Source organism: Poecile atricapillus, chromosome Z (genome assembly GCF_030490865.1).
Source record: "Poecile atricapillus isolate bPoeAtr1 chromosome Z, bPoeAtr1.hap1, whole genome shotgun sequence".
Classification (NCBI taxonomy): domain Eukaryota; kingdom Metazoa; phylum Chordata; class Aves; order Passeriformes; family Paridae; genus Poecile; species Poecile atricapillus.
The window spans coordinates 42076158-42103827 of NC_081289.1; the positions used below are offsets into that span (position 1 = coordinate 42076158).

The 27670-nt window shown below is 37.6% G+C and overlaps 1 protein-coding gene across 1 annotated transcript; it reads right to left on the reverse strand.

The window, feature by feature from the left end:
* Positions 1 to 3453: 3453 nt before the first annotated feature.
* On the reverse strand, positions 3454 to 27245 carry LOC131572900 (cullin-associated NEDD8-dissociated protein 1). Its single transcript, XM_058826328.1, has 15 exons — positions 27031 to 27245; positions 22544 to 22687; positions 16161 to 16315; positions 14168 to 14291; positions 13498 to 13754; positions 13311 to 13416; positions 12659 to 12804; positions 11326 to 11618; positions 10521 to 10662; positions 8405 to 9898; positions 7530 to 7625; positions 5649 to 5818; positions 5384 to 5548; positions 5052 to 5159; positions 3454 to 4003 (listed from the first exon to the last, which is right to left on the reverse strand). The coding sequence occupies exons 1-15, from the start codon at positions 27096 to 27098 to the stop codon at positions 3779 to 3781; spliced, it is 3693 nt and encodes a 1230-aa protein (XP_058682311.1). The 5' UTR covers positions 27099 to 27245; the 3' UTR covers positions 3454 to 3778.
* Positions 27246 to 27670: the final 425 nt, after the last annotated feature.

A 27670-nucleotide genomic window follows, 5' to 3' on the forward strand; every position in this document is an offset into this window, starting at 1 on the left:
ACTAAGATACAATGAAAAATTATAAATGGATACTGATGGAGAAGTTGGATTTTAATGTGAGAGTTATAACTATACACAAGAGCTCTTCTAGGGCAAGGAGCAACACTTGCTGCCAGAATTTCTACCTGCTCATGTTCAGCAGTGCAGCACTCAAATCTTCCCATCTCATAGCAAGGAGGAATCAAAGAGGGGAGAAAAAAACATAATAAACTGACTAGCATTTTTCATTTTTTCAGAATTAATTTTAAGAACAGCACCAACAAAATAGACATTTTATCTGAAGTTTAGAACAACAGGGAAATAAAACCCAGAGGCTGCAGATTTAACTGTTTGGTATTTGGCAGAAACAAGTATTATTTCAGTCAGAATGATCAGGACTCACAAAATAAAAACAACCCCACACAAACACATCCAAGGCCACATGTTACTTTGCTTTTAAATTGGAGGCAACAGAGGGAAATTACCAGTAAATATGAGAACAGTTGCTAAATCCCTACTCTAAGTCCACCAGTACAAGGTGAACTTCTTCAGAGCCTCATTATTGAGAACATCCGTTAAGGCAAATACAATAGGAGCAGGTATGGATTTTTAATTCATATCTTCAAGTTGATGAAATTTTAAAATAATCCTTCATTTGAGGGAAGCAATGCTGTTTATATGCCTATGTGCTGCTTTGTACACCTCATAAAAATACAACTGGAAGTAGTACAGCTCTCTTTATTTTGCCAACTGCTATATTAGATGCCATACTTTGAAGGAAAACTATATAAAAAATAAATTTACATGATTGAAGTGCAATGTTCTTGAACTACTTGTAGGTTTCAATTTATAATTTTAGAAAAAAAAAAATCTCTTGTAAGGATGGCAAGTTCTTTCACTGAAAAACAGAGCATGAAGTATTTTTGAGATACAAAAATATTTTAACCCAAGAATCTACAATGCAAGGACTGGCCAACCATTTTTATATTATGCACAAGCTTGTTAATTGGTCTCAATTGTCTGTGTGCAAAGTGATGAAAAATACTAGAGAAAGTTCTAATTTTACCAAACATCCTAAGAATAGCCTTTCAGAGGCTATTTTTGTTTGCTAGTTTTGTTTTAGTGAGAGAAATTTCCTATTTCAGTTTCAAATACTTAGCATTTAAAAAACAGCTACAGGTACTCCTGAAATCTTTAACAGAATTACATGAACGTAATTGACCTAAAAGCATAAACACACCAGATTTATACAAATACTTGGATATACAGAGGGAAAACCAAAGAAAACTTTCAATCTAGTGATCCAGTGAAAACGAGTGGAATTCCAACACCTAACATGGTTAGATTTTGTAACACAAATAAATTCTCTCAGTAATTATGGTGCAGTTACAATCTTTATGAGTCTGTCTTCCCACATCACCAAAATAACTAACTGCTACGTGGAGACAACCACACTCAGAATTTCTGCAATTTTCAGTGAAGACTTAGTTCTTATATTCCCACCTGCTTCATCAGTGGTCAAAGTGAAGGTTACTCTTCTACAAGAAAGCATTCACCAGGTAATATAGCTCAACCTTCCCTTCTGTCCGTAAGCTTGCTCCCCTGTAATGTATTGTAAAACAAAGTGAAGATGATCTGCCTCCAGCACACCAGGTGTTTGTCATGGTAGTGCATAAGCACACACAGATCTGTCAACTACAATATTCTGTTCACTTACCCTTGTTACCTACTCCCTTTTCTTATTTTAGCCTCATGGTTCACGTTTATCATACCATTCTCACATCTAACTTTAGATCTATAAAATGTTTTAATATGCTCTGAAAACTTAACACAAGAAGTTCAAAGATCAGTTTGACAACTAATTAGCACAACAGATTCTTAATTAGGAGGCCTGTATATTGCTGCAATTGAAGTAGATGAGTTATACAGTAAGATAATATATACCTAATTCACAGTGCTTTTTCTACTGTATGGTTTCTCTCTAGTCATCCCACTCCTTTGTATGACATTTAGATATGTTGGTATGTTTAATCTCATTTATTTCTACTTCTAGAAGACAATTGTTACATTAGTATGAAGACTTTGGAGACAGAGAAAGCTACATTTTCAAAAATTTCTACAGCATTAGAATTGTTACTATTGAATGAGTTCATAGACTTCTTTGTTCAGGTCCTTCTACTGAAGTAAAATGTACCAATATCTCCTCTGCTTTTCCCAAGCTGCAAGCATGTAAGGTGAAGATTTTGCCCCCAAGCCCCGATGCTCACAGGAAGCTGTCTCTGAGGTCATAAAAATGAATGCTTTTTTAGTCCCGTAGCAGCTTATGCCACGTACCCACTTAAAAGTTTCCAAAATACTAAACTAGCTAAAAAATACCAGTTAACTAAAAAAATTCAAATTAGTATCTGACCTGGGTGGGGGGGAAAAAAAATACAACTAAGTAGTTGCATTAAACAAGTAATGAGGCAGTGGTCCCACATCTTTTTGTTATTAAATTCCCAAATCCAGTTCATTGTGGGACTGCCAGGTATCCACTCCTGGTCCATTTCTAAATTACTTCAACATATCCACAGAAGAATATTTTTTTCTGTTTGCTCCCTCTCTCCAACCTTTTGGCCATTCCCTGTTTCTTGTCTCACCAGAATACTGTATGACACTTGCATCATTGCAGCCTACTGGTGGTTCCATGTGCCAGAACAAAATGAGGGTCTGGCAACACTCATCTAGCTCACACCATATATTAGTGCCTTAACAAAAGCTGTCAGATGAAGAATAAGAGATAGAATCCACTGAAGAAACTTCCGTCATACTTTTATAACAAAAGCAAAGTTGAATCCCCAGTTCAGGAACCACTGAGCAGCTCTTGTTTTCTCTGCTCATTTTATCTCCTTCTTGTTTCCTTCCTATCTTGAGGCTTGTCCACCTCAATTCCAGTGGATTCAGTCTTTGGGAATGAAAACCCATGAAAACTGCAGAAATTGTCATGTTTACTGTAAGACCATCTGCATGGTCATATTACTGGCATTTTAAAAAGCCAGGTTAAGAAAACAAACCTTCATTCATTCCTTCCTGTATGAATGGCCTGTATGTCAAAATACCTGAAAACTGCACTGATACAGTAGAACTTATTTTAACTTGCATTACGAATAAACTGCACATGCTGTTTTACAGACAATATATATTTGTAAACTTGCTCATGCAAAATTAGTGTGCACAACAGGGATATTGGTTTTCTAATCCCCACATCTGTAAAAATGACATTTATGTCTGCTCTTTTTGAACTGTGCCCAAACTCTCTTTTTAATATAATAAATCTTACACATAATTCATCTGCCAGCCAAACCAATTTATGAAGCTGAAACAAAAAAGAATAAAAAGTTATACAAAAAATATGGTGCACCTGGACACTTGATTCCCACCTCCCCCCCTTTTCTGTTTACAAGTAGAAAGAATGAATAAAAGAAAAAAAAAAAATCATGGTCACAAAATTTTGACATTTTAATCCTAAACATTACAGGGCAAATGGATGTTGGAATTTATTTCCATACACCATGAGTCAACTTTTTAATTCCCAAATGTGGCCAAATCCACTAAAACAAGAGTGGTTAAACTCTGGACTATGGAAATACATTTCTGGAATAAATGCTAGAAAAGCAATTATGGGGAAAGCCAACTGTCTCCATAAAGGTAAATAAAGTGGAACAATGTGTAGATTAGATACTTTTTCTGTTTCTTACTCATAACCTGTCAATTCAGTGCATCATATGGTTCAACATAATGGTCCCCATTAGACAAACATCTAACTAGTGTCCATTGATTCCAAGTTAGTAGATGATGAATCTTTTTGGATACTTTCAAAGATGGCAGCCAGCTCAGGGTTAGAGCTTATCTGTGACTGAAATTCACTCATTAATGGACTCTTCTCTGCTTCTGGAATGGTTAGAAGTGCTGCTACAGCTCTCATAGCAGATCGTTTTAGTTCATCTTGCTTTTCAAACTCCTGTTTCACTGAGTTCGCCTTTACCTATGGAAAAAATGAAAATGTGTTTGAAACTTAACTAAACCCTCCCTCCGGATCAATCCTTAAAAATGTACTTTAAAAAAACAACTTTCCTCTCAAAATTATCTAAGCTCTTAAAAAAAACAACCAAACAAAAAAATACCCCCAAATATCCTTTTAGCAGAATTTTTACCAGCAGTTTACAAATAGACTGAAGCTTCAATACTGCAAGGTAAGCCGAAAAAAGTTGTAAGCTGCCAAGTCAACTACCTAATCAAAGCAACCACAGCAGCCAACCTTTAGCTAGTAAGGTCAGTAAATGACTTTGAACTGCTATTATCACAGTAGTCCCAGCTTCCAAAGAACAGAACTTTTTAAAGAAGTTGACCTTCATTAGAATAACTGCTTAACCTTCTGTTGTTATTCTCAAATATATTTCAGTGATACAAACATAAATCAGAATTAAAGGCAGTCAATTTTCATGATGTGAAATATAGCAGACTAGAGTAATGGAAAAGCAAGGTAAATCAGGAAGTAAGTGACTGTCAGAGCATGCAGGTGAATCAAGACCAGAGCAAGACTGGAAGGAGACTACAAAGATCCAATAATCCTGTAATATAAATGAACAAAAGGTTGGGTAAATGACAAAAAGTCTAACAAAACTCTAGACAAAAGGTCTATCAAAACCAGGACTACTTTACACTGTCTTCATCAGCCAACACCATCATCAGAAATCAGAGAAACTCTCAGTATTCCAGTTTCACTATTTATAATGAAGTGAGATTTCCAAGTTGCCCAAGTGGCAGCTAAATTTTTAAGGAACAAAAGAAAAGGCATCAAACAGAGGATTTTTAAAAAGAAGCTTACAAATCTACCTCTCCATCTGTAATTTAAATAAATTTAATACTTGTACAAAGATGCATTCATTTCTAATCTAATTATCCTGCCTACTGCAGCTTATCAACTGTAACTCAGGAAACACTGCAGCAGTACAGAGGCATTCTTTAAACATGAGTTCATTTATATTTCTATAAGAAAACACAAAATAATGAACTTAAATAAGATGAAATACCTTAGTTGTACATGTAGCACGCAAAGGTTCAACAAGCCTGTCCAGTCTCTGCAGCACTGCGCTCGGACAAAGGGTAGACAGTCTCACCAACATTAAGAAGGTCAGCATCTAGGGTGAGGAAAAAACCCAGTTCTACAAGTTATGCCTGGCACATATATGGAGATATATTTCCTGTGATGCTGTGCAACCTTTTGAACAGTCACACTTTCATGAAAATGGCAAATACAGTGAAGCACTTAAAGCATATGAAGTAATACTTTTACCATTTCAGTCAATTCACTATTTGAAGTATTCTGACAGTCACTGCTTTCACAGAGAAAAATAAAGCTAACCTTAATATCATAGTGATCCTTCAGACCATCTTCAACATGGTTTAAGAATTCAAATATATCTAGTCTATCCAAACAGCTATCCAATAGAGTATACATGCACTCAAAAGCTGCTTTCCTTATGTCCAACCCATCATCAACTGTATGCTTAAATGGTCCCATTTCCACCTGTCAGTGAATAAAAAAAAAAAAAAAAGGTTAGGTAATACACTTCTTTTAAAAATAATCTACTTACATATTTGCCACCATTATTCCTCACTTAACTTACCTCTCTGATTAATTCCTTTCTGACTTTTGTTTCATTGTAAAGATGAGGAAGCACAGTATCTAACAGGTCCCTTATCAAAGATGGTTTATTGTGGGCAGCTGAATTAAATGTCACTAGGGCTACTCTCCTGACATTGAGATCTGGGTCCTCCAGAGTTTTCAGAAAATCACCTGCAAGCACATACAGAAAGAAAGCAACTTATGAGGATCTTGTTCATTTGAAACTTTAAAATATCTTTGCTTAGTTTTAAACTTTCAAAAATAGATACCTAATGCAGGAGTTATGTTAATGTAACAGACACCTGCTATTTCAGCATGATTACACAAATAAAGGATTAATTATAACAATATGAAAAGTATTAATATAATTGGTACACAGTATTTCATATAATGAAAAAGTAGTAGAAGAAACACCATCAAAATACATGGCCATCACAATGACATAAAAACTTTTTTCTGAAGACATAGCTTGTAAATTAATGGAAATTACATTCAACCTTTCCTTTTCTCCATTTATGAAAATTCTCTCAAAATACGCATTAAAAAACAAATTTCAATTTCTACAGTTCAGGAATTCAAGAACACCTCTTAAGGAAACGATCAACATACTGATTTTTAACCCCCAAATTAGCATATACTGAGAATACCTAAATTACTATAAAACAGACCTACTCAGCATGTATTAATGTAGCACCAGTTCTCCCATCTCACCCTATCTTTGGGCATTTTTAAATTAGATTTCTCAATACTTCTATAGCACAGCCTTGTTAAAATAAATGACTGCATGAATACATCCTCAACGTTTGTGGAGACTGGGAAGTCATGAAACAACTTCCATGAAGAATGAACATTTTTTAAGGAGAAAACCAACAAAGTGTAAAAACGAAAGGACTCTTACATCCACCAAAAAGCTGGGTAACAAAACTCAAAATGACAGATTTTTAAAGTACTAGATATTGATAGCTTTTTGATTGAATAATCAATACGAATTTCCAGAAACCAAAGGGGCGAGGCAGCTTCAGTGGGAGGGGAAAAAACCCTACAAGCATAGTTCTTGAATATATTACTTAAAAAAAAAAAAAAGAAGAAGCTTAGAAAAATAACACACAGTAAAGTGACTTCATTTCCCTATAAATAAAAAACCTGCTCTTCATAAAACTTTATGCTTTTAAGCATAAATTTTTCCCTCCTATTAGGTTAAGAAACATAGACAACTTTTTTACAGATCTTTAGACCTGTAATTAATCAAGTGCAAAACATTCATAACATCAAAAAAATCTACAATATTTTGTTATACAAATGAAAAAAGGAAAAAAAAAAGCCACAGCACTACAAAAGTCTTGCCATTCTGATGTTACACTGAAAGCTCCGATTACCTTATCCCTGTATAAAACCACACACAATTCCAAATGCCTTCAAACCACGAGCATTACAGAATCACAACATACTATATTTACAATTCAAAACCTGATAATACTCAGAATAATTCACACAAGCATACATGCTTTAAGTGACTGAATGTCAAATATTTCCAAGACCACCACATCTTACTACATCAAACTGATATAATTTGGCAAAAACATGGGAAAGGAAATCAGCTTTTGGGTCCCCATCCTACTAAAAACATTAGTTTCCGGTATTGCCCGTCACAAAGTCAATACATAGAATTTTTAATGACACCATTTTTACTGCTCAGAATTCAAATAAATTAGTGTTAATAAAAATAAATTGGCTACTATGGAAATATCTCGTAACTCTTCCAACAGTTATCATTACCAGCTAAATTTCAAAATCTTTATTTCTGGTAACACAAAAACCAAATTTTAAATGTAATTCTCTTGCCTTAAAAGATGGAAGCTGACAGTGTAAGTGGAGTACTTACCTATGCAGTTCTTCAAGAGTGGGTCTATGGGTTGTGGATGATCAGAAATAGTGAATTTAACAGCAGTAACCACTGAACTTCGAGCATATGAGGACCCTAATATGAAACAAAAGGGTGAACATGAAAGATTAAAACAACAACAACAGAATCTAAATCATGCTCAATGCCATTCATTCTTCTTAGACTTCTAATACTCTTAAGAACAGCAAACAAGAAATGCTATTTATTACTAGCGTGGCAATACATAACTCAGTATATAACTTAAATAAACCCAGGGATGGAACACTTTAAACAGCGAAAAAATACCATAACATTGTAATAAGCATGTAATATTATCTCCTATAGAAAATTTGAGCAATAAGCCTATCAAAACAGATTATTTATGATCACATAAAGGCCTACAAAAAAATTCTCCCCTTTACAGATGAAGAACATGAAGAAAACAGGCGAATACAGTTCTTGATATGACACTGATTAATGAATTATGCACAAAGATCTTTCCTAACTCTTAAAAACTTCAGAGTCCTTATCTGAAAACTAGGAATATAGTAATTTACACCAGAAGATCAAAATATTGCAATTGTTTTTTTTAATTTGTCCCTTAGTCGCCCATGCTCCTTCCTCTTCAAGTTTATAGCTCTTTCTTAAACATAACATTGTTAACAGAAATATAAAGTCTGAAAGCAGAACACAAGTAATTCTTCTTGTATATGACTAACAACTAGTAAAAGCAGGAAAAAACCTTTCATTGTTAGGGGAGGGGAGCACGACTTCAAGCATAACATTAAGCAAATAATTTGAAAAACTAGACCTGTTTATTAAGAGATATCATAAAGCCATCTGCTCCAATACTTACATGCATTACTATTCCTCACCTGATGCCAAGTATCCCTTGAGTCGTGGAAGCAGAGTCTCTGGGTCTATCAATGTAAGCTTGCCCAAGCATTCAGCAACAACATTCCTTGTACCCTCTTCTGCACATTCACAGTGTTTCAGGAGTAAGGCCCAGATGTTCTCAACATATGGTTTGAGACCAATCACTGATGCAGAGCTAATTATTTCTTTCAAGGAATGCAGAAGAAGGTATTGCCTTTTAGGTTGACTGGTTATTTCTTGTAGGACAAAGGGCAGGTACTCAGGAAGATTGCCAACACTAATACTGCCTAAGGCGTAGGATGCCGCTGACTTGACTTCTTCACTAGGAGAAGAGAACGCTTCCAGTATTACAGACTTCAGCTCGATTTGTCCACTTAAGTCAATGTGATGCCCAACTTCCCCGAGAGAAAGCAAAGCCAAAAGACGAATGGAATCTGTGGACCTCGAGTTCTTAACGTCTTGAATGAACTGACCTACAACAGCCGGTCCTTCTTTAGGGCAGGCTCGGGTAAGGGCAGCAACACATTTGGCAATGGAATAGTAAGACTGCTTGTGAGTAAGTGCTGTGCTCTGTGAGTACACTGGACCCGTTAACATGCGCAGTAAATCCATATAGCCTAAATTATTTGTACCAGTCACAACCAAAGCTTGGAAAAATTCTAGCATGGCACTAAGTGCTCCACCCTGAAGAAGGGGTGATCTTACCAGCCCAATAAGTTCATTGAGAATGGAGCCACTAATCTTTGACAGGGAGGAAGGATATACTTTAGCCAGCGTTGTCAGAAAACTGATGGCCATTTGTGATACGTGCATATCGCTTTCGCTAATCAGAGGTGGGAGCTCATCCAGGACTGCATCAATCATGGCAGCTGTCAAGCTGTCACTGTAATTCTTAATTAAAATATCTAGCGCAGAAAGAGTGCCCAGCTTCAAAGCTCGCTGGTTCTTTCTCAAAAAAGAAGCAAGAATAGGAACTCCTTCCCCAAGGATTGGTCTCAAATCTATCTTCAAAGGAGAACCAGCAATCAATGTCATGGCCTTCACTGTAGTTAACCGAGTGATCTCATTCTTCAGTCTCTCTAGAAAGATCTGAAGTGTACTAGGCAGGTCTGTGCCTAGACTGTCACCAAGGCTACAAATGATTTGACCCATGCAAGATATTGCCCTTTCTTTCACCTCCTGGTCAATGTCAGCAGCCTTTAATCTCTTGATTGTACAAGTAAACAAATCTTTGATGTAAGGAGTAGCATCAAAGGAAGTAGGCTGGTCTAAAGGACGAATAACCTTCACAAGTTGTTGGGTAACCAAAAGTGCCTCTGATGTTATCTTGTAAAATGGGTCACCAACACAAGCTACAACTGGAGGTACCAATGCTTGAACATGAGGATGAAAGACTTGGGGAGAATGATTGCAGAGGATCACATACAAACAGGACAAAGCATCTATCTTCAGATTAGAAGAACTTGATTTGTCATTCAGTGAAAAAATTATTCCTGGAAGAAACCAAAAAATGTATTTTTAGGGCAGGTATTTATAGAGTCTGCTAGAACACTTCAAAATTTCCAAAGGAATGCAGCTATACAGAATTTACGCCTTCCGGCTCCCCATCTTTCTGAATGTTTCCAAACCCCTTTCGTCACTTTATTCACCCAATTAGCTCCTAAGCTACCTCATCAAAAGACATGGGCCATTCAATGGTTTATGACCTATTTTCTTAATTATAAAGGAATTCGGAACCTTCAACATTTCCAGCCTTACTTTTCACCATTACTTCAAATTTCAGCATTTTAAATTTTAAAAGCTAAACAGTGGAAAATATTTTTTTCTGTTCAGATGGAAAAGAAGGCGATTAGATCTTGTAATTAAGAATCAAATTAGCTTCTTTTTTTTTTAAGAAAAAAATCTTCGATCTTCTTTTCAAGATTAATGGAAATACATGACTAAAGCCATTCTATGGATACACAGAATAGCTGATTATTTTGCCACTTTCTTTCAACAGAAAACACACTTCAAAGTTTTGCAAAAAGCAGAGTCAGGACTTAAATATTTTCATGTTTCAGAACTCCCCTTACCACTTATTAGTAAGTATTTAAGTTAATGCTGTGTTTCTCTTACCTGGAACAAGTACAGGAACATGTTGTGTTAGGGCTCCAGGTAACACATTTACTAGCTCAGTCAGCATGTTAAAGCAGCACTGACGAGTCTTCACACTTTTCTCCTTCATCTGCTTGTGCAAGGCTTTAACTATGTTGGGAACCTGTAATCATCACACATGTGTTAATTGATCCAATAGCTGGCATTTCTTTCACTATTGATCACTGGGGGGATATAAAGAAATATATGCATTCTAACTCCCTGATTTCTCTACAGAACTAGCAAAGTTGTACAAACACTGGGAAATAAAGATTCAAAATAATTGCTTTAAAAAAAAAAATTTAGCTTTGAAAGGTGATTTGCATTAATAAAACTGTAGAGAGCAACAATTGAAAAGTCACCTAAATAATTCACTTAGAAGAAGTTTTTCAGCATTATCCTTTTTATTCTGCAAATAAAATATGTGGCAGCAGATAAAACTTTATCTTAATCATTGGTGCTTACATCTGGATACAGAATGCACAAAGTAACTTTTGCTTTGGCAATCTGGCTAAATGACACAAGGCATGCAACTTTTACAGGGAAGCAAACAATTTCGATTTAATAAGCACATTTGTATGAGTCAATTTCAGTTTCTAAGACTGCTGCACTTTTTTTGGGCCAGTTTACCCAGCTTTCTCTTTACATTAGCACTACAGGAATAAACTATGACCTGTGTATGAAGGAAGCATGATAAACCACATTGAATGAACTATCCTTATGAACAGGGTGCAATTTCAACATGCCTTCTCAAGACACAAAGATAACAAAAATCTTCACAAATAACCTGACTCTGAAGCATTGTCAAAGGTGTCTCTCCTTGTTCCATTGCATCAGGATCACAAAGCCAACTTTGCACAGGTCGAGTTTGTTTTAAAAGAGAAAGATATGCATGAAAAACATCTGCTTTAACATTCTCTTCACGTTCTTTGAATCTGGCTATTAAAGCAGGAGATACAGTTTTGTAGAATTCTGGAAGCATTTCGTGTCGTGTGCTAACCACAGCATCCAGACATTTAGCAGCTGCACGCCTCACTTTCCAGCTCATGTCATCATCATCACTATATTCATCATCACTCCCTTGAAAAAATAAATTATGCATATGTTCAAGTCTAGACAAGCAAAGCATCAAGTTTTATTTTAAACAATTAAAAAGAACACAGTTGGGTTCTTTGCATAAGATACACGAAGAAATAGGTTCAAAATTACGTTAAAAACCATACATATAAAAAGCCTTCTAAACAGCCTAACTTGTAATTCTCAGCCAATTTTTTCACTCTAGTCTTCCATACATATTAATTAAACTGTAAATAGGAAAAGGAGCACCCCATCATATTTCCAGCCTGACTACTGATTTAAAGCATATTCTTTCTTATTCATGACATAAACAACAAAGCAACAGTGAATACTAGCTGATTAAGATTCAACAAATTATTCTGTCTGCTTCTTTCTAGAGGTTAATCAAACTATACAGTGTCCCCCAAAATAATAAAAAAGGTTAAAAGAAGCAATATAGATTTTTCAGGTCTTAAAGCAACAACTATACAGCACACTCCTTCCTTAAGTAAAGAGAATTTACTCATTCAGTTCAGATCACTTGTGTGTCCAGGTTTTCACCAAGTTTACATCTGACAATGCTTGCCACAATATTAGCAATAAAACACCTTGTGCCTTTCAGTCTGAAACACTTTTATCCTACCAAAAAATACGGAGTCATTTTCAATCTATTCTCATTTTATCCACTAGGTACCAATACAGTGGAAAGCAGTGAGAAGCCTTTCCCATGTCATATGTGTATTTTCAATTCATTAACTGATGTTCTCACTTTAGTTATATCATGCCACACACTTCTGCATTTTATCACCTTCCAGGCTTTTTAAAATATTTATCTTGTATTTTATGTTCACTCTCAGAATTACTGATCTCCAGCAACAACATCCTAGACTTTTATTCCAAAAGTAAGCTCATTAGCCATGTTTAAAAGAGGTACAAAATTTGAATGAAAGTACACAGGTCATTCAAATGCTGGTATTCAGGAATATTACCACCCATACCAATTTTCTCAGATGGGTGCAGGATCAAAAGCTCATCCTCTCCCCCAAACCAAAAAGAGACCATACCTTGATCATCATCATCACCGCCATCAGCATCCATAGCATTTTCATCTTCATCTTCATCATCATAATTGTAATTAGGATCATAAGTAAGATATTTAAGACAAATGTTTATAATAGTAGATACATGAGGATAAACTTCTTTAGGACATCTGTGTAATATAAAAGCACAATCAATATCAAATTACTTTGAAGTACTAAAATATTCCTAAAAGATTTCATGTTGCATACTGTACTCTAGAGAGAGCAGCCCAGACAACATCAAGGCATCCATCTGAACTACAGAAATTCAAAGAAGGGAAGGTCAGAAAGGGCAATGCCACTTTGCAACAGGATCTGTTATATTGGAAGGTTGCAAAGGACCCAGATATGCCTTTGGATACCAATTTTTTATCACCACTATTGGACACAAATATTATTAGAATACTTCCCACCTCTTGTTTGTACAAGTAACAATGGCACAGTAGAAAGTTGGTAGAGTACAGATATAACATACTGCTCAAGAGTTAAGTTACAAGACAGAGTTATAGGAACTGCTCCAGCTCAAAGCTTGCAAGAGTATTTTGTATGAAGGAGGCTGTCTCTTCACAGCTTAGAACTAAATGACACACTATTAGATCTTAAGAAAGCCTGAAATAGGTACCTATGAATGACTTACCTCCTAACAAAAGATTCAAAGGCTTGAATGCAGTACTCTCGTAGCTCATCATCATCTACATTACAAAACTTTACAACCAAAGGAATTATTTTCTCAAGATATTCACCTGGTAAGAGAAAAAAATTAGCTAAGCAATTACTCTCACTGAAAAATCTCAAAGTAAAGATAATTTATATATTTTTCTTACCTATTCTATGACCTGCTTGCCTACTGATAGCAGCAATACACTGTATATAGGTCCTAGTTGTTGACATGGAATCATTTTTAGACAGCTCTGTCAACAGATGTTCAATGAGGTCAACAAAAACCATATTGCCACAACTCATAACCAGGTGACCAAGAGCAATGATGGTTCTTTTCCTCACAGCAAGTCTTGGGCTGGTCAGCTGGGGGAGCAGACAGGTCAGAATTGAAGGATGGAAGTTAACAAGCAGTCCTCCTTGCCTTAAAACAGACAAAACACAAACTCAAAACCAATTGAATCTAGATAACTTTGTTCATATACTGTAAAACAATCCTACAAATATTCCCCAAACATCACAAAGATTCCAATAAAATATTTAAACTTCCTTCTTTTTAAAAGAAGAAACGAGTTTAAAATAGACCCTCAGAGCAATAAACATTCAAATAAGCTTAAAACTAGAGTTCTCAGAAGATGAAATAATAATTGATCTATCAACCTATTATCTTCAATACATTCACTTATTTTTTCTAAATTCAGTTTCATCTGTACTTAACATTACCGTATTATTTCATTTGACTTTGAATAATTTAATTTTAACATTTGGAAAATTGAAGTTCAAGCTTTAAGGAGTATTTATGAGCATTAACCAGCATATTAAAGGAGGGCTGTTTACCTGCTCAGCATATCAGCCATGATATCCAGCGCCTCCAGTTGAACAGACACATCTTCCTGCTTGGCTATAGCACTAGTGAGACGCCCTGTGATCTTTTTGCAAACATTAGCTGCTAACGCAGAACCTGAAAGTACAACAAAACCTCAGCATTTCCATAATATTAAATATGAATATTATTTAATATTAATAATATTAAATAATGCAACTTTATTAAATAATATTAAAATACATAATATTCAACACTATGTATTAATAACATATTTTAAAAATACAGCTTTTAACATCAGAGATTATGTTTGTGACTATGGAAAGCAACCCAGACTACAGAAAGAAGTTTTTTCTACCCAACAAAACAAGCTTAAACAGCCACTCTGTTTGCTAATGTCACGTATGCTCTGCATTAGAGCTGAAAGACTATCAATGTAACTAACATACTAAAAGCAAGAGGGGCTCCTTGTCCCAGAAGGTACACACAACAGAAGAAAACTGCTTTTGGAAGGGCAAGCAATGGAAAGTGAAAGCCAAGTACAGAGCAGTAAGTGAAAGGACCATAGGTAAAAATGAAGGCATAAAGTATAAGGTAAGGAAAAGCACAGAAGTAGAGCCACTTCTAATGGCAAAAAAAAGCAAAATAAAATTATTTTGCACAAGAAACTACTTAAAAAGTAAGTACCTGAAACACTACTGAAACATTTGAGAAGGGGGGGAGGAATTTATATTGAAAGTATTTTAAAATACAAGTAAAAATGTCTTTGTAACAACTTCATAGTTCCCCCTTCCTCCAATTGTCTAATGTTGTTTCAAGTAATTATGAGAAGGAATTCCTATCATGGTAACAACTGCCCAGTGGTTAGTACTCATCTTCACCTGCATGAAATTCTTCTAGTCACGTGTTGTGAATTTCAGTGTGAAATGAATACCATTCCATCCTATGGTAAATCTAGTTTACTTATATCATGGCTCATTCTTAATTACAACTAAAATTAAAGTATAACAAGTGGACAGTCTCATGTGTTACTGTGGAAGCTAATACAAAGAGACAATAATCTGTGTTTGAATTGGGAGCAAGAAATAACATGCTGTTTATTTTTATAGTAGGAATATTAATTATATTGAAAGACTTTGCTGCATGTTTGTTTGAGCTTTACTTCCACCCAAAAATCCCCTTTTGTTTTGTGTAGGCAAACAAAAGCGTAAAAGCTTTGAACAACTGACTTAAAATTAGTTATTTATATAAAGCTTATGCATCTCACTGCAGCTTGATAGAAGCAAGTTTTACATGTCAATTTTCAAAAGGGATATTAAAGTCAGAGGTTTTTTTAATTCAAGAGACCTCAGTCTCTAAAAATGTAATTTTCAAAGCCTTTTTAATCACTCTCTATTCTCATTCATATCCTGCCATATGATATCTGAAAAGCACTTGAGTAAAAAAATAATGCTATTAACTAATGAGCAGTTCAACATTAGTCTCTTTTAGAAGAAACACTGCCTTCATTTAAACCTGTGGGTAAGACTTTCACCAATTTAACAGGCAACTGTCAGAAACACAAGGTACTTCCCAAAACAATTCCTAGAAAGTGAGTCAAGAAATCAGATAGTTAAAGAAAAATACAGGAGTTATAATCAATTTTGAAGCGTATTATCAACCAAAGACCAAGATGAGATTTAGCTATTACTACACCTAGATGTACTTCACCTGGCAATTACTAAAATAGAAGCTTTTACAACTTGTTACACTGAAGTTCACAATCTCTGAGTTTGTTTTCCACATTAATGCAAACCTTCAGTAAAAAAAAAGTTCTTAAACTAGTAAAATTTGGCAATATAGTCAGAGAAGGAGAAACTGAAATGGTATTTGTGCCACATTTTTACCCTGAAACTAGTTCCAATGCTAAATTAACTAAATCCTCTTCCCTAAAGCCCCCAACCTCTTCATTTTTTTGAATTAGTAAATGATTCAACTACATAAAGTCTTTAGTACAAAATGCCTTACCACTGGAAGCTGGGGGAAGTTCTCCAATCACAGTTTTAAGACCAATGCTTGAAATGTCACGTAATTGTTCTTTATCTGAAAGCATGTTTGTACAGAGGGTATCTACAATGGTCTCCACTTGATACTCCTTCACTTTACTCACCAGAGGTCCCAGGCTGTATGAGCAAGAGAAGAGTATTTAATTGACAATATTATTTCAGAATTTTGCAATAAAGTTGCATTAAGGTTGGTTTTGGTAGCAACACAAAGCAGAATTTTAAAAACTGAAAACTTTAATCTCATTGGACTGCCATTAACTTGCCATTAACTAGCCATTAACTAACATAAATCTAACATTAATCTAGTAACAAACTACTTGTTTAGGACATGCTTTTTATTTGGAGCTGGAAATTAGTTTTGTACGGCTGTTCTGCTTCAGTCTTAAAACCAGAGTCCCTCTTACTTCTGAGTTCACAAGAAGATTTATAACAAAAATTAACCCAGCCAGAGCCATCAGTTTAAATGCTTGACTATCAGTGACTGCATAATTCACAGACAAGTAAACAATATTCTTAATTACTGCATCTTTACTCTATACAACATTTGAATTCAGTCATGGCTCTATGCAGTAAGACAAACCCAAAATACATATTCTATCCCCAAAACTGTTGTATGCATCCCACTGCTGCTACCCTCTTTTCCCATGTCCAAGAATTAACAGAGAGAAGACCTAATTATTACAAAAAATGCCCAGCAGAGCAAAAGGCAGAAAGCAAGACATGCAAGCAGGTGGAGGACATGGACAAGTAAGCCTTTGCACTAAAGCACCGTGTGTGACTTACTGCACTACAGTAACCAGAGTAAGGTTCAAAGTTTTGGCATCAGTGGTCTGTCACCATGTTAGGCAAACCTGGAGCTTCTCTTTTGATGGCCACGCTCACAACGCCTTACCTCCCATGAACTCAGAACAGTATTTGCAATTGAGGCACAACACTTAGATTAACACCCAGGCAATTCCCAAGGCAATCACACCTAGCAGTTTCCATGCCTTCCTTCACAAACCATAACCTGCTTGGTTTCCTTCCCTCCTTACCCACCCCACTCATGTGGTAAAACCTGCTGAAAATACATGGCAGGGCAGTGGAAGAGTGGGCGGAGAGGCAGCAAAGGCAAAATATATTTGCCAAAACTGAAGTATCACTTACAACTAACTCAGTTTTGTTTTTGACATCTGAAACTGATGTTTTATGATCACATCAATGCACAAATTCAGGAAGATCGCAATTTATTTAATTTGCAGAGTATTTAATGGAGATTTACAGATAAATACATGAGAACAACTCTGGGGTTACATTTTTAGAAGATACAGCATACAGGTAATCTCAAGAGAACTGTTAGTTGAGATACTGACTGGTACCTGATCAAAGGCATAAAAAGAAGCCCTTTAACTGCACATAAATGAAGATGTAATGGATGGTTTCTCTCTTGCTTCAGCAGATCCTGCAGAAATTAACAGCTCTGACAGAGCCCCCTTCCTTAAAAGCAATCAGAACTCATGCCCTAACCTGACACTGCCCTTTAATTTAGGGAAAGGACACTGTACTGGATTCTTTAGATTCAATCAAACTATCTATACAGTCACTAAACCCCTGAAAGTAGGGAGGGGTATAGAGGACTATATCCACAATCTAATCTGGTAATTCTACTGCTTAAATTATGTTAAATAATGTAATATTAAAATAATTTCTGAACACTAATACTGGTAAAGACTTTTTGCCTCTAACCAAAAAACTCCTGATAAATCTGTACACAAACACCTGCTAACACAGATTATTACCAATAATTATCTCTGAAACACAAATACATCAAGCCATCCCAAGCTGCAGTTGAAACATTTTCTCCAGTTACTGAAAAAGCTCACAGCTTTCTTCACAACTTGAATTGACTCTTCAGTCTAGCTTTCCTTTCACTGTGATTCACTGACACATCTATACATAGTTTCTCTTCAAATACACAACACTGTCAGTCAGGCTACTCATAGCACTGTTGCACACATCTACTCTTGATGCATAGTAAATTGTTTTGCAAGCAACACAAGCACAAATCAACTAGAACAGAAACCTACAGAATTCCAAGGTACAATGACTCCATAGTAGTCCAGAGAAATTAAATTCCCTGTGCATTTCAATCAACAAACTACAGTATACAAGGTTAAAAATCCCCTGTTTTAAACCTAAACTGGTGAACAACTACTGAATTATTTTGATTTAAATATGCTTATTTTTCAAATGCAACCTATGAGAATTAGTATAATCACAGCAAAGGTCAGTCAATCAGATTCATCTCTGATTGACTGATAAGGATCGGAAACACTTTTTTGCTAATGTTTTAAAGATGACCAAACCACTGAATTATATTAACACACATTATAAATTACAGTTCCTGGAAAGTATTAAGCCCTGTTTTACCTGAATCAGCGTCTTTGGTCCTATTTATTCAACCTATTAGTTCAGCAAAGCAGACATAATTGTGAAGTAATTTTACAAAAGATTACCTCAAGCTTTTCTGGTCTTCAAAATCAGTAAATACCACCTGTAGACCTTACTATTAGTGCCAGATTACAATCTTACCAGAATTTAAAAATAAACTATAACCTTCTTGTATCAAATAAATTCTGACTATAAAGCTTTTGCACTTAAGCATGCATTTTACACATTTGAAGGCTATTTTGGATAGTTTTAAGTGCTCTTCAATCTTTTCCCTTTCACTAGCCAGTAATTTCTGTCTAGGTTTTCTCAAAGTAAAAAGCTCATTCAGCTGCCTATGGAAATAAACAGCAACACACTGTCTCCTTTAAGTTACACACATTTGGAAATAAAGGTGTTCATAGCACAGCTCTGTATTAGGAAGCTGGACACCAACATATAATCAATTATAATCCCCAACTGGCATATTTTAACAGCTATGGAATAAGCACATTTATTTACAAGGAAAAATTAAATTCACAAATTAAAAAAAAAAAACAAACAACATTATTCAAATCACTAGCATAGCATGATGTGCAGTAGTGTATTACCAAAGCATACAAAATGCTTTAAAGCTGCTGAACTGGATCAGCCACACAGCAGCCAATACATGCATCATCCTGTTCACACTAATGACTCAGAGCGTCAGGCAGAGCTCCCTATATTGAACTACTGCCCAGAGAAGTCACTCTGATAAATGCAGAGAAACTACGGTACCACAAAGGAAGAATCACTAAAAGTGCTTACGTTAATCCCACCTTTTCTTTAAGGATGGATAGATTTGGATACATTTGGCTTCTTACTGGTTTCAGGAAACATTTCACAATGTGAACCAAGAAAAATTTCTATGTGTAGGTTTAAATGGCAGAATATCAAAGTGTTCAAAATGAGAAACAGTTCATCCTTGAACTGCAATACTGAACATATGAAACAATTGATGTGCAATTTGGGCCAACAGAGCACTACCAATATTAACAGCAATGAGGAACAAGCAATACCAACAGAATACCTATGATGCTCAGGCAAACCACACTGCTTGACTCTGCCAGATGCACATAATCTTAATAAAGCCACAGGCAGCGTAACTACTGCTGCCATCAGCTGAACAGGATACCATCCTGGACCACGCTATAGCTATAAACTAAGGATATGCTGTAAGAATAGCATTTTCCACATTGGCTGATGGTAAAACAGCCTATGACTATCAGGTAAAACATAAACCATTCCTTCAAAAAAATGGAGACAACAAAAATACATTGAATATTTTACATGCAATTAAGAAAAGTTAAACAACCTGCAGTTACTGACATAGGTTTCATCTACTGCCTGCAGTAAAAAACTTAACAAATAAAACTCAATTCCGTTCTTTGGGGTCAAAGATTAGAGCAAGCCAACTTTTACTTCAAGATTACTAATGCAGCTCATTAATTTTTATTTTTATTCATAAATGAACTGGACAATCATTTTCCAAGGCAGCTACCCAAATACCCATGAACTCAAAAACTGACTTCTGCTTTGCTTTTACATAGTTCATCCTGCCCCAAACTGGCATAATGTCATTGAAAGTAGCAAGAAAATCACCAGTGTGCTTTGTAGAGATAATAAGAAAAAGGTTGATTGGCATTTTAACCAATAGAGCTCTTTCTACTCAAGTGTGAAAGCAAGCAGCAGATAAGGCAAAACCAGGAACACTGCTCACTTGTTGCTACACTCGCCTAAAAATAAATAGTGCTTTATGGTTGCTCCAAGTTGTTTCAAATCTGCTGTGTTCAGTGACCTCGAGAATCAAATCTTCAAGGAGTGACTCTTATGCAAGAGTTTTATTCAGAGCATTTCCACTGATCTACCTGTAGAAGTTCCCCTAACAAGCTGCAACACTTTTCTCCCTTCCTCAAAGAAAAAGATATATCTCAGGCGCAGACTGAAAAGTACATTGGGTTGTCTTAAATCCTCTTTCTATGAGAGAAGGAATTGATACTTTAATGGGTCATCAAGGGTCAGATGAAAGTTACTGCAGATGGTCTCTAAAGCTCACCGCAACATTTAAATTAAGAGAGAGATAAACACAGTTTATGCTCTCCTTAGCTGGAAGTGCAAAGAAATCCTTAACAGAAATACACAAGAGCAAAAAATATTTAAAAAATAAGAAAAGCCAAGAAAAACATGCTGGCTGAAATTAACTTCCCAATGAATCAGACTTACGCCCAGTGTTGTAGTAGATGGAAGACTTCAGATCAGCTTGAACTGCCTTAAAAAAACGTACAGCTTACTAGTGTTTAGCCTCTCCGATCCTTCACCCCCACCAAAGCTTCTACCAACTAAATTGCCGAAGGAAAGCACTAAGCCAGAAGAAAACTAAATCCCTAAACCAGTCTGTAACAAAAACAGGTAAGCAGTGTGAGAAAAGGAACAAGGAGTACAAGAACAGCAAACAGGAAGCAGCAGCAGCATTAGGCTGCTCATGAACTGTATTGTGAGTACAATACTGTAAGCTGCTTTAAGAAGAGAATACAGGAGTGCTGGGTGGTTTTTTTTGTATTCAAAGCGTAGCTGCAAGTGATTGGGACACAAACAGAAACCAAAAACCACAACCTGATGCATTCCAGAACATACACATGTCCACCTTCTATATGGATGTTCACAATTCACCTGAAAACCTTCCCATTATGTTTCTTGCCCCATTAAAGTAAATTTAACACTGCTCCTTATTTGGATTTCTCAAAAACACTCCAAACTTGAAAGAGATTCAGTCACCTTAGTTAAATCCAAGAGTTTTATCAATATATCAAAGTAACCTTTAAAAACTGTTAATAAGAACAGGATGCTCTTATTAACACATAGAAAATCATCTATTTTCTCATTCTCTTCCCTTTGCAATCTTTCTTTAAAGTTTTAGTAAGCATTACTTGTACTTTAGGTCCTAAATTCTAATACTGCCATTAAAGATCGCGATATTTGTGTCTATATGCATTAATCTAAACTTCAGGACAACTTCAGGATGTACATCAGAAATAAGTTTTTCATGTATGCTAAAATGTAACTTTTCCCCAAAATGCTACTGCACACAAAGACAATTCTAAGCCTGAGCCAAGTTTCACAACAATATGTTCTTCTGATTTGAGCTCACAAACACAAAACATTCTCAGGAACACTATATGCCTATTAAGAGAGACCTCTTTAAAGCACACAAAAAGTCAGAATGGTCAAGAACAGAAACTCATAAGAAATGTAGCACATCTTCAAAAGACGCTCTGGAAAAGTCAAACCATATGTAAAGCTCAATAAAGTGAGGAAGAGAGGGCAGTGAAGCAACAGTAGTCTCTGAAAGGCACGTAAATGCACCCTGATCCCATAAAACATTTACAGTTCCTGCAAAGCTTGTAAAACCATTAGCACAATATTCTGAGTGTTAGTGAAGAGGTAAGTTCCACATTTGATAACTGAGGCCATATCTTTACTGTTTCATGTTGTCATCTCTGTTTGAAAGCAACTCCAGTACTATAATTCTTCCCCTGCACATCATCTAAGGTCTCAGCACCAAGTATCAATGTGGGAACTACCACTGAATTATAAGCTTTTTCTATCTATTTAACAATCAAGAATTAACACCAAAGAACAAGTGTGTCGCTCAAATACTTTCAGCAAAGACTGCATGTGCTAGTTGGTGCCTGAAACCCCAAATATTAATCTCCAATGTCAACAAAACATAGTTTTTTACATTACAACAATTAAGGGAGCTAGTCTACCAGAACAAGGTTTCCTTTGTGGACATCAATTTGAAAATTATTTTGTGTAGCAGTGGTCTTTTGAGTTTTCAAAAGTGCTTTATATTGTTCACTCATTACACAATTCTTTACATCATAGGAAAATAATACCTACCATTTGACAGCTAAGTTTTGCACCTCACCATTTTTATCTTCCAGTAATTTCAAAATCATCTTCACCACCTTTCTTTCACTGTCATCATCCAGCTTGATAGAATCTTTCTGTAGTTCTGTCATCAAGTCATTAGTAGCCATAAACCTGACAAAAGATATCAGATAGTTATTGCTAAAGGCATATGGGTTATTCACAGTGCTCAGGATTCAAGATTCTCAGTTTCCATAATTTGTTATCAAACGAATCACATTTAAAATGGAATTATTGTGGTCTGTTTTGTGATGCAAACACATTTATAAAACAAAAAGGAAGAAAAACTGTATTTGAAAATGACAGTAACTTTTGAGTTAGGTCATCATCTTCCTCTTATGATAACAACTACATATTTTACTTCCAGCATTTACATTATACTCCACATGATCTCTGCACAGAAAAACTAACACTTTCACAGATTTTAAATAATCCTTTTGTAAGCTATGCTGATGTTGTAAAAAACAAGCTTTTTTTAAACTTTGTTAAAAAAGTTTATCTCTGCTTTTATTTTAAAACAAGTTTTAATCAAGAAGAAAAACTGTTTCTCAAACATTCCCCCATAAAATCCACAAAAGCCAAACTTTAATTAATGGAGAAATAAAAGTTAATCTTATGTTCCACGTGTTTTTCATTTTCTTGCCTTGTACAGACTAGCTTGTTTACAGCCCAGAAAACAGCTGATCACATTTATCCAGCTCACAATACAGGGTACAATAGTAAAGAACAAAATTAATTCTTGAGAGATCAAGCAAATAAAGTCATCTTTCATATAAATTAGTTTACTAGTTATAGTAAACTAGTTATAACAGTCATATCCATCAATAGAAGTCTGTACTAAAAAATTACTTTCAAAAGAAAGCATTTATGCCTTCTGTTTCTTTTCCTTTTCAAGTCTGTTTCACAATCCATTTTTCTTTTGTAAGTGCCCTCTCTTCTCAGAAGCAGCAATACAGATGCATTACTCAATCAGAAATCCTATGGGCTTTGGTACTGACACCAACCTCCATCGAAAACTCTAAACAAGGGTCTGTAGTTAAAGAGTTTAGGGTGACATTTGGACTTCAGGCACATCAGCTCCAAGCAGACATCACTTTAGCTCAGGTCATGCTTGGAAGGTCATCTCTGCAGCTTGACATGCCAGATACTTTTACTGAAAACAAAAGACTGCATAATCTTAATATGCATCACAAATGCCAGATGCCTAACCTCACATGATGGACCTCAACTTGTCCTGTTTTTTAATAATTCCAGTCTAATGGTTCCAAGGTGTTTCTAAGGTAAGACTTCACCCCTTTTTCACTCACTCCAACAGTCCCACTGAAGCAAACCTGCAGTCTGACAGGAACCAGATGTGCACAAAACCAAGCTGTGGACGCAAAACACCAGCTTTTAAGGACAGTCATGAAAAAGGCTACTTGGTAAATAAATGTAACAAACAGATAGGACCTAATTTAAGGATATACATGAAGTCACACAGTACTAGAACATTCAAAACCTGTCTACATGTTACTGCTGTATTTACCTCCTTTTCTTAAAAACTAAATAGCCTCCTCTCACCTCCTTGGTCAATAGCTCCTATTTACTAGCCTTAGAAGTTCATGTCCACTCATCACCTACTTGTCAGTTCCTAAATTAAGCTGCGAATGCACATCCTCAGTGCACCAGCAGCCTCTGCACTCAACTGCAATAGACCTCTCCGAGTAGACTCCTCCACTGAAACCTGCAAACCAACCCAAACACCACAATGGGGTGGCGAGGCCAGGCGGCATTTAGAAACGTAGTTTTAAGTAGTTTCAATGTGACTTTTAGTCAGAACTCCCCCTGCCTGCACATCAAACTCGACCTGGTGCAAAGCAGGCAGCGTGTCAGCAGCTCCTCACACCCCGTGTATTCAGAGCAGTCATTCTCCTGCTACAGTGAGGACACTCCTTCTCCCGCAGCCAGACTGTAAACTGCCACCTTACCTGACCACCCGTTTTAGAACTTCAGCCCAAATTTCCATGTGGACAATACAACCCTAAGTATGGAAATCTTCCAAGAAGTACATGCTCCAGCTCTGCATCGGACAGGTCAGTTTATCCAAAAAAAGGAGGACTACATTTTACAGTAGACTGCTTACATGAACGGTTGTTTTACACTCTGCTTCCTGATATCAACAAGATAACTACACTGTCCCTATTCAAACAGACGTGATCCAAGAATAAATGCACTTAACATTACTAGAGCTAAATATTATTTTATCTGTTATGCAAATACACGAAGTTTCCTAAAATGTTACTCCACAACAGCCAGTTGGTAAAGGTCTATCATCACTCATTCTTTTTATGGTTTATGAAGTTAGATTTTAACCTGTGTTAAGATTTTTTTTTTAATTATTTGAGAACTTCAAAGTTGTTCACAGCTACTAGAACAGGTAATTTCTGAAGTGTGCTCTCCTAAAGGAACTACACAAAAAGTTTTAATTACACGCAGCTAGGAAGAAAAAAGTGTTTGCTACAATTGCACTGGACAGGTATAACCTACCCCTTCCATAGAGAAAGTTTTTAACTCATAAGAATCAGTATTTACCACAAATTCACTGGGACTTACTGTAAGTCATCCTCCCCACAAGCACAAAATGGAAATTTCACTTAATCACAGAAACAAATTAGCATGAAAACAGTACAAAATCTTGTAACATTTGAAGGAAAAAATGTTTCAGTCTAGTTTCAGAACAATTTAAAGAAATACAGCAATTTTAGTTTGTCTCTTTAAAAAAAAAAAATTATACCAAAATTTCTAGTCAGAACTCTCCAGATAACATGCTATTAAAATTTGAAAGAAATTCACACAAAAATCCCACATTAAATTTGTGTCCAGTGCTAAAACACTGCCAAAACCTAACAAGATGATTCAAAACCCAACTTATATATCACCACCTCTTCCTTTAGATTTTAATATATTAAGAAGATACTTGTTTGGATGTCATGTACTTTAATCATAAACTAAGCATTGTGATGCTGCAGCAAAGCAACAAAACACAAGTGCATTTATAGCCTTTTCCCTGTCTGTATTGATATACTCTCATTGACAAGTAAAGCCTTCAAACTTGAATTTCTGGTTGTACTCAATACCAAAACAATGTAATTCTTTTTAATCTAATGCTTTGCCAGAGATACCACGTAAATGTATTATCTCTGCTGTTTTTTAACTGTTTACTTGTATTATTTCATTTTCTGATATTTTGCCTTTTATCTATTAATTTATTACAAAGCAAGCAAATGTTCCAATGAAAAGCAGTGCTCCTGTGACAGATCCTGAACTCAAAATTAAATTCCAGTCTTCTCCCCATAAGACTCAACTGGATTTCTCTCTCTGTATGCACAGGGGCAGCACCAAACTACATGAGGAGCACAAAACCCCACTGTCTTTTAGACACAGCATCCAGAAGGATATGAGCTTAAGATCACAGAATCATCTGGGTTGGAAGGGACCACTGGAGATCATCCAGTGCTACTCCTCTGCAAACACAGGGTCACCTAGAGCAGGTGACACAGGAACACGTCCAGGTGGGGTTCTAAAGTCCCCAGAGAGGGAGACTCCATGACCTCCCTGGGCAGCCTGTTCCAGTGCTCTGACACCCTCTGTGAAACAAAGTTCTTCCTCATGTTGAGGTGAAACTTATTGTGGCTTAGTTTATGGCCATTCCTCTGAGTCCTGTCATTGGGCACCACTGAAAAGAGTCTGGCACCATCCTCTTAGCACCAACCTTTCAAATAACTATATGCATTAGTGAAGTCCCTTCTCTTCTCTAGACTAAATACACCCAGCTCCCTCAGTCTCTCCTCATAAGGGGGATGCTCCAATGCCTTTATCATCGTGGCCCTCCACTGCACCCTCTTGAGTTTGCCGTGCCGGCTGTCCCTTCCTGCTTCTATTCGTAGAATCATAGGACCTGTGTTTTTTGAAGCTGAGAAGAGACGAGGGAGGTCACCTCACCCGACCTCTGCTGCTCAAGGCAGGGTCAGAGACAGCTGGTTGCTCAGGGTTTCGTTCCTTCGGCTTCTGAGCATCTGCGAGGTCAGGAATTCAGACCTCCAGCTTCTCCTGTCCCCACGCGAGTCAGCAAACCTGGCGGCCGCTCGGCAGCTCCCGGCTGCTGGAGATCTCTGTCCACATTGCGGGGAGGCCGCGGCCGTGCCCGCACCGCCGCGCCCCGTCCTTCACGGGCAGCGAAGAGGCGGGGGGTCCCCTCACGGGAACTTTTTCCCGGGGCAGCACCAACAGATTCGCGCCCAGCCCCGCAGCCGCGGCGCGGACAGCCCGGGCCCGCGGCACCGGCCCCGCCGCCAGGCACCTGCCCCCGCCCGGGCCGCCGCGGCACCAGGCCCGGGGCCGGTGCGCAGGCGGCCCCGGGGGCAGCGCGGCCGCGGGGCCGGCGGAGGGCGCGGAGGGGCGGCGGCGGCGGATCCCACCTGAAGTCCTTGTCGCTGGATGTCATTTTCTCCAGCAGGTTGGAGATGTGGTACGAGGCGCTCGCCATGTTGACGGACCCGGCCGGAGCGCGGGGAAGAGGGAGAGGCGGAAAGCAGAAGGCGGCGGCGGCGTCTTCCCGGCCTCACCGGCTCCACTTCGCCCGCGGCTGCAGGGGCCGGGCCGGGCCGGGCCGGGGGCGGCGGGGCGGGGGCGGCAGCTGCGGCGGACGCGGCGGGAGGGGCGGGGAGGCGCGCGCGGCCGCTCGCGCTCGGCGCCGGGTCGAAGGCCGGCGCTGTTGATTGGGTCCGCGGGCGGGCGGGAGGCGCGTGCAGCCCTGTGACACCATGTGACGTCAGAGCGTACGTGGCGCAGAGCCTGCGCGGGAAGTTCAGGCGCCGCGGGAGAGTGGCGGGAAGGGGGGAGGGGGTGCCGGTGAGGCCGGGCGGGACTGCGTGTCCCAGCGTGCATCGCGCCCGAGCCCAGTCGGAGCCAGTAGCGGTGCACGCCGGGACGTGTAGTTCGGAGTGTGGAGGGTGTCTCGTTCCGCGGTGGCTGCTGGGATGCGGAGCCTCGTTGTGGCGCGGAGGGGACGACGGCGACGCGGGCGCTCCTGAGGGAGAGCGGTCTGGGGCGGGGCTG

Bases quoted from the DNA above. Each gene is read 5' to 3' on its own strand.
- LOC131572900 (XM_058826328.1), bottom strand. From the start codon at position 27,098: ATGGCGAGCGCCTCGTACCACATCTCCAACCTGCTGGAGAAAATGACA. The intron at 9,899-10,520 runs GTAAGAGAAACA...GGTTTCTTCCAG, and splicing joins TGTTCCTGTACTTGTTCCAG to GAATAATTTTTTCACTGAAT. The intron at 5,549-5,648 runs GTAAGTTAAGTG...ATTCACTGACAG, and splicing joins GAAAGGAATTAATCAGAGAG to GTGGAAATGGGACCATTTAA.